A 7,709-nucleotide genomic window follows, 5' to 3' on the forward strand; every position below is an offset into this window, starting at 1 on the left:
AAACCAAAATATTTTAGTTAATAAATACAATAATTAGTGTCTTAAATGCAATGTATTTGCAATATAAAAAATACATAATATATCGCGAAAAGGAAGAAGCTATTGTGTAAAATAGATTTTATATTTCCTACACCATACTTGTAATTTTTGCAACTTAATAAACGAAATTTTATTCTTTGTTGAGATTTTAGTTTATCGGAAAAGCATTTAAAATACTAGAGTCAGTTAAATTGCTAGGCCAAATACAGAAACGATACAATACATTGTCTTGTTTTCCCAACGCACTGTACAACTACCATCAGTAGCATTATCCCAGTAGCAAGAACTCGCAGTATGCAGTCCTGCTCCATTTTTTTGCATTATAGTACAAGTCACTAAAACAATTTTTTTAATTTAATAAAAGATGAATTATTTAACTACGATTACTAAATTGGTTCTTATAAATTATAAAAATACATACCTATATATTTATATGGCTTTTGAAGTTTTGTAAGATTTCCCAAACATCCTTCGACAACGTTCGAGGTCCACTGATTTACTTTGTTATGTTGATAAGCATTTCCCCCGATAGATACTTCAATCGCTTCCTTAATAATTTTGCTTACATCGTCGACCACAAATTGGGTCTAAAACATTAAAGTACTCGCTAAACTATTATATAAAGATATTAGTCATTTAAATCAAATGTGAATGTACATATAAAATAAGCTATCAATATCAAGGTAACAGTAATTTTTGTCATTAAAATAAACATCGTTTAAAATAAATAAATATATAAAAAAGCATTAAAATGTGAATCTATACTGTATATTCACATATTCTGACAGTTCAGAAATAGACACATATTTTATTTGAAAAAGAGAAAAATACTAACCTCTTCTTGCATATCTTCCATCATTTTGTCAAACTTTTAATAAATTGCACACCAATGACTTTTATATTAATCCAAAAATAATTACTCCTTTAATCAAAATACGATTAACAGATTGACATCGCCAATACTATTAGAATATTAAATCATTTTTAATAATAATACACACTATTACAAATAAAAAATTACATGCTTTATAAATTATATTGAATTAATTATATTTTTTCTCACCTTATATATTTTTGCACACAAAAATACCGGCACAAGTATATTATAAGACGTATTGCAGTTTCATCAGCAACACCAAAGAAATATCTAGCGACAACTACCGCAGAATGTAAATTGATTACTGTCGACTGTTGAACATTGCATATTCGTTCGGATGTTTGACATGTCAATTTCAAATAATTTTAAATTCGAGGAAATAATTCAGTATAAAATATAAAGAGTACCTTATCAAACATAATATCTTATATTCTTTTGTTAATTTAAGTACACCTTCCTTAAAATATTAACTCATGTTTTTATAAATTGTACGGTACACAAAAGAAATTGTATAGGTTAAAATAATTACACGTCACAAACTACTTGATTCATTTAAAATATCTTACTTTCATTAAAATATTTATTAGCATTAGTAGTGTTACTAGTATTAATATTAGCATTAGTAGTAAACAATACAATGTGTTAGTACTTAATATTATTTCGGTATTCAACTAATTAATAATTTTTAAAATTCCTTGAGTATCAAATTTATTGCATTAATAATTAGATAATATACAATAATAATAGCAAAACTACAGATATCCATACAAAGTTTCAATACCATTCAATTAGTGTTATTATAATGCTATAATTGCTATCGAAATAATTTTCAATTTAATGTATATACATACTGATCATCCATGGTAGTATTTCTTGTTCTATTACAACACGTATATATAACTATGCCAAGTAATGTATGTAAAAGAAATCATTGGTTCGACGAGTTTTTATGATTCGTGAAATTTTTATAATTTAAATTACGGCGGTAAATCGATATATTATGTTGACTATCGACAGCACGGTATCATTATAGTGCACATGCCCACTGTATATTATTAGACGTATATGCTCGCTGATGTTCAATAACTTTAGTGAGCAACTGTTAATTTTTGCAAAAGTATTGTTATTAAATGAATATTATAAAATTATACATATTTTGAAACAAGTTGATGAATCCATAATATTTATTTGTGAGACAAGAGATATCATTCATACATGAAACTGTATAATAAAAATGTTACGTCAACGTTGTACCCGCATGATATTCAAACAAATTTTTGAGCAAGAAAGTGTTTATAGACCGTTACAGGTTAACGTGACACGTTCGTTTTATGATAACTATGAAGCTATCAATCACTTTATAAAGTATTTACGTAAACGACAAATCACTGTTGGAACAAAAGCAGAAGCTTATGGCAGACACGTTTACGGTCCACCACTAGGAATGATTGTAAAAGTAAACGCACCTGATCTACATGATTTTGTTACATTACGTCTAAGATGTTGGTGGAAACGTCAAAAAGAAAATTATCAGAAATATATAGAAAAAGAACAATATAAAAAATATATCATAGCAGGTCCAAATTTGGCAGCAGCTAAATATGTTATAGAGTGTAGTGGTAAAATAAGGTTCAAAAATCACGATGAATGGATAGATAAAACTAAAAAGAGTGAACTTTCAAAATTCCCAAACGAATATGATGAAAACTTTATTTTAGAGGAAATAGATTTCAATGGATATCCTATACCATATGAACATCTTGATTTTATTTTTAATCTCTTTGATTTAAGAACACTAAGCTTCAGAGGTTGTAGAACAATTAATGATTGGTCATTGGATAAATTGGCTGCAGAATTTCCAAATTTAGAGCATCTTGACGTATCAGAATGTGAAAATGTGACAGAAAGGGGACTAGAAGCGCTATATAGAATGCCTAACTTGAAGAAATTAACTGTAACTAACTTTTATGGAACTGCAGCATTTGATTTAACTTGTTTGTTATTAGAAGATGTCAATCCATATCTAAAATGTCAAATTCAACAACCAAAATACAAGAGTTTACCTAAAAAATAATATATACGAGAAATCTAATTAATAATAATAGTATAATGTACTTTTTAAACTATAAATTGCTACGTAATGTAAATGTGCAGCATTTACATATTACACGTTTTACGAAAGAACTAAGAGTGTTTTATCAATTTATTTCTTTCCCTGCGTCTTTTTACATAATGTAATTCTGCTTTGTTTGTGATTCCATAAGCTTTTATATTTTCATTGTCATTTATTAATCTAACATTCTCAAAACATAGATGATACTTTTTCCAAATATGTTTCCAACTTATCTTTTTTTTAACTTTCTCTCTCTTCAGAGATAAATTTGTATGTCGTTTTATAGCTTTCTTGAGATCTAGGACTGTAGTGTGGTGAGGGGGTACCTAAAAACATAAAGAATCAATTTAAAATAATTCAAAAATTGTTATAGATTGTTTTCCTAATTTTTCTTTATTTTAATTATCAAACATAGTAAATGTTATATACAAACAATGTCAAATGTATAATAACGTAATACATAATATAAAAAATATATAAGTTATTTGAAAAATGTTTCACCACAATTCCAAGTTTTGGTAATTCTCCACGATTCAAATACAAAGTTATCGCTTGTCCTTGAGCAACTGCAATTTGAGCTTTGAGTTCCTCGATAGTAACATCCACCGGTAGACCAAAAAGTAACGGATCACTTTCAATTATATTACGAATTGCTCCTTTTGTTAGCTTAACTAATTCATCATGATCGAGTTCTGTGCATTTATCAATTATCTCTTCTTTTTCAATCAAATTATTTCCCTGCTCTTCTTTTGATTTAGCATTTTGAAATGTACACTGAATTTTATCCATAATTTCTATATATCGTGATTGAAAATACTGTAAACATTGAATGCATAAAAAAGATATTAAATAATAATAATATTAAGACTTCGTGCTTTGTGTAAATCATGTAACATTCTGTGTGTGTGTGTGTGTGTGTGCGCGCGCGTGCGTGCGTATGTGTGCAGTCAAAATTGCGTCATATAAATACATAAAATACCTGTTATACGTAGAAAACATTGAGAAGCGGTCGACTTCCTTTCACACAGAGTTGACGCATGCGCAAATAGTATTTATTAGTGCATTGAGGGCGCGGTTGTCACCGATCAATCTCGGTTGCATTTATATGTGTGTGTAGTTATGTGTATGTATGTATGTATGTAGTTCATCCTGAAATTTTGTGGATATAGCGCGCGATGCTTAGCTACGTTGTGTAAGTTGTGTTACATTTCGATATTTGCCAAAGTTTGGTGATTATTCGTTATAATTGTACGATCGAACGCACGGAAAAAATTTTCGTGCTAGAGGTCTATTGATATTTAAAAGAATACTGAAATCAAAACATTTATCAAGATGACGATCATTACAAAGGCCATCACTGAGAAGAAAGAACAACCGTTGTTTACTGGGGAGAATTCAGCGGTTAGCACTATTTTGATATTTATCAAACTCTAACATTAATGATATTTTAATGTTGTTAACGATGAAACATTAATAGAAATAAACGCAGAAATTTTAAATCTAGTTTGCTCTTCATAAATAAATATTCATCATGTCATCGAATTTATTGTTCTTCATGAATTTTATTCAGTTTTGATAAATTTATTTGTGTGTAAGTGTAATTTTATCTTTGCCTTTTGCATAGTGCTGCGTATTTGATCATTTTATGACGTCGTTCAATAGTTCGTTACATGTATTCGCCATTATCGCAGACCAGCGACGATATAGTGGTGGTGGTGGGATTGTAAAATTGATATAAATAAATGAGAGTTCATTTCTAGAAAATTGTTGTTCCCATTTAGTTAATCGTTGTGAATATTAAAATGATATTTTTTTCTTCATCGAACATTGTTTTCATCAAAACTCATGAAGTAGGGTTCAGTATAAATAAATATCATTATCTAAATAGGAAAATGGTAAACGGGATGCAGAGGCACAATGCTTGAAGTCCGATGTGGGAGGTCATTATTTTATTGCTAAGAGAAGCATTTATCGTGTTCATATGACCACAGCATTTATAGTGTACACTATGGCATTGACAGTTGTGATAATTGGATCCATAGTCGGAATATACATATACAGACAATATGATAGAACACAAATTCACAAATTTAGAACTGGATGGTACAGCATTCCTTATGACAAATCAAGCAGAGCATCTTATACCAACGATGCAGTACACGAAGGCTTGGTAGCAGATTCTAATTTAATTATACAAGGTTTGAGAAGAGCTACAGAACAAGAAGCTATGGATATTATGAAAAATATTGACTCTGGTTTGATTATAAAAGGTTTGAGGAGAACTACAGATCAGGAAGCTACGGATATCGCGAAAAATGTAGATAACATCAAAAGTTCCTTCTTCAAGGAACGATTTGAGATCGATTTGGAAAATGAGCACTATGAGAAAATTGATGTGCCAGATTTCCGTGGAGGGCGTCAAGGTCGATTTGTACATGATTTTAACATTGTAAGCATGTTGAAATATGTATTATATAAAGTATCTGGTAGAAAGAATATATTACTCTGTATAATTTATTTCTTTGTAGAATAAAACTGGCATAATTGATATTGATGGGCAATGTTGCTTTGTGATGCCACTTGATCGTCAAGCAGTTTTACCACCACGCAATATGTATGATCTTCTCAGAAAAATGTATAACGGTAATCTTCGTATATTTTGTAAAACAAGTGAATTCGAATTTGGAAATAAGTAATATAATAATATATTTTTTATCTGTATAATGTTTGCAGGTTATTACGAAGTAGACACAGAAATTGTGCGTAAAACAATGAAAGTGGTTACTCCACCAATCTCTGATTTATCAGTTGTTGGGACATATATAGCTCGTGAATGTCAGGATTTACCAACATATACGTTGACAAAAGTAAATTCAAATGGTCGGTATATTCAATACTATCTAATGATCGTTTAATATCATTGATTGCATTAATGTATATATCTTTATTTTGCAGTTGTTAAACGTAGCATATCAAATGGAGTATTTGGACAATTTGCAGGAAAAAATATCATAGAATTTGACATTTTGAACTTGGAAGATATAAATGCATATAACAAGAAAAGTCCACAAAATTGAACAGAAGGAATTTATAATTATTTTAGAATATTTACCGTTGTAGATCGATGTAAAAATTATATCCAATCCAGCAAACTTAGGTAATTTCTTTGTAAATTACTACAAATCATATTGCCACCAACTTCATTTTTCTTAAATCTACGAAGAACTACTTATTTTTAAATATACATTCACTTTCAGGACGTTCATTAAGTCTTCCCATCATTTCCTATCTTAGCTCCAAATCAGTAATGCTATAATAAAAATAAGATATGTTAGTTATTGTACATCTGTTTAACATTTTATGAGAGTTTAATTCAGTAGCATGCTGATTATAAATGGCTGATGCGGTTGCAGAACTATTGCATTTTTACATAAACGTGTGTCAAGTACATATCCAACTTAAGTAACAGTGAAATGTCAGTGGTGCTTATTTATAAGGTAGAACTACATTTATTTACTTTTTATGCTTAAATTCTTTGTCGAACGGTTCTAGTAAAATGATAGAGATAATTCATATTGAAATTGTTGTACACCTAATACATAGTCATACAATTGAATGACTAATAATTGTAGAAACTAGCACGTTATTTTATAAATCGTATACCGATTCTATAAATCACGTATTTAAATGTTTTTATGAAAAATAATTTACGCTTTCACCCGTTTATGAACAGTTGTAGTTTAGAACTAATTAAAATACGTTTAAACGATATTTGTTCTTTCGTTAGATAATAATAAATGTGTTGCAGAAACACGTGTTCTATAACACGTATTCTGTAAAATGTTTAGCAGTAAAATATGTATTGAAAATGATAAAACATGAATAATAAAGTTACTGTGACCAGATCAATAGTATGAAGATTACAAATTAAAGCATGTGATTGAATAGTTCTACATCAAACTTTCTTTCTGTCATATAACATTCATACTATGAATTTTGATTTTATCGACGCTCAATATAAAAGACTTATATAAATTACAAAGAGAGTTAATACACGTGTATTACTTTATCAAACTTGATTGCATATATCTTTTTGTAACATGCGAATGCATGATTATTTAATTTTACAATAAAATAAATAACGATCGTATTTCATTTGCATTTTTAATAGATTTTTAAGCTTTACTATTTATGAGCAATCCAGCCTCAAGTATATCTGTCTTTTTTAATTTATCAAATCTTCATATCAATTTTAATAAATTTAAAATGACAATAAATTTAATAGGTTTTGTTTCAATGTGATTATAAAATTATAGATATAATTAAAATTTTGGTAATTTCAATTGAATTTCGCTTTTCCTGGTAATCAGTTTTATTTAAACCATTTATAGTATGAAAAGAGATAATATGAAATTTGTTTTGAAAATCAAAATGATGCGCTATCGTATTACCTATGTGTATTTTATATATATCACAATCTTTAATATTATTTAAGTTTATTTTTCATATATTACAAATCATATATTTTCGATTAAAATATACTATCCTATATGAATACTGATTATTCATTATTCTTTAACAAATAGATGGTGCTGCAATCTAATTATACGCAGATCATTAAAAATTATAATTCTTTCATTGACAATATGAATTTTTATTTTAAAATATTCGTATATGTGA

At 28.3% G+C, this 7,709-nt stretch overlaps 4 protein-coding genes across 5 annotated transcripts; 2 read left to right on the forward strand and 2 right to left on the reverse strand.

Moving 5' to 3' along the window:
• Positions 1-33: 33 nt before the first annotated feature.
• Positions 34-1,590, reverse strand: LOC132911316 (dynein light chain Tctex-type). Its single transcript, XM_060967915.1, has 4 exons — positions 1,103-1,590; positions 875-961; positions 461-626; positions 34-374 (listed from the first exon to the last, which is right to left on the reverse strand). Exons 2-4 carry the CDS (start codon positions 896-898, stop codon positions 226-228), a joined length of 339 nt encoding a protein of 112 aa, XP_060823898.1. The 5' UTR covers positions 899-961; positions 1,103-1,590; the 3' UTR covers positions 34-225.
• A 395-nt stretch (positions 1,591-1,985) lies between these two features.
• Positions 1,986-3,104, forward strand: LOC132911305 (distal membrane-arm assembly complex protein 2). Its single transcript, XM_060967889.1, has one exon. It carries the CDS (start codon positions 2,151-2,153, stop codon positions 2,988-2,990), a length of 840 nt encoding a protein of 279 aa, XP_060823872.1. The 5' UTR covers positions 1,986-2,150; the 3' UTR covers positions 2,991-3,104.
• LOC132911311 (U11/U12 small nuclear ribonucleoprotein 25 kDa protein-like) lies at positions 3,088-4,141 on the reverse strand. Its single transcript, XM_060967903.1, has 3 exons — positions 4,009-4,141; positions 3,531-3,845; positions 3,088-3,355 (listed from the first exon to the last, which is right to left on the reverse strand). Exons 2-3 carry the CDS (start codon positions 3,816-3,818, stop codon positions 3,101-3,103), a joined length of 543 nt encoding a protein of 180 aa, XP_060823886.1. The 5' UTR covers positions 3,819-3,845; positions 4,009-4,141; the 3' UTR covers positions 3,088-3,100.
• Positions 4,142-4,177: 36 nt separating this feature from the next.
• LOC132911301 (uncharacterized) lies at positions 4,178-6,938 on the forward strand. 2 transcript variants are annotated; one of them, XR_009658958.1, is made up of 6 exons: positions 4,179-4,430; positions 4,918-5,478; positions 5,558-5,672; positions 5,763-5,909; positions 5,985-6,186; positions 6,287-6,938. XR_009658958.1 is itself a non-coding variant. In XM_060967871.1 (5 exons), exons 1-5 carry the CDS (start codon positions 4,362-4,364, stop codon positions 6,104-6,106), a joined length of 1,014 nt encoding a protein of 337 aa, XP_060823854.1. In that variant the 5' UTR covers positions 4,178-4,361; the 3' UTR covers positions 6,107-6,181. The 2 variants fall into 2 exon arrangements, 1 of the variants encoding a protein (XP_060823854.1); XM_060967871.1 differs by lacking the exon at positions 6,287-6,938 and having other exon boundaries at positions 4,178-4,430; positions 5,985-6,181.
• The last annotated feature ends 771 nt before the right edge of the window (positions 6,939-7,709 follow it).

The sequence above is a fragment of the Bombus pascuorum genome, chromosome 1, assembly GCF_905332965.1.
Source record: "Bombus pascuorum chromosome 1, iyBomPasc1.1, whole genome shotgun sequence".
Lineage (NCBI taxonomy): Eukaryota > Metazoa > Arthropoda > Insecta > Hymenoptera > Apidae > Bombus > Bombus pascuorum.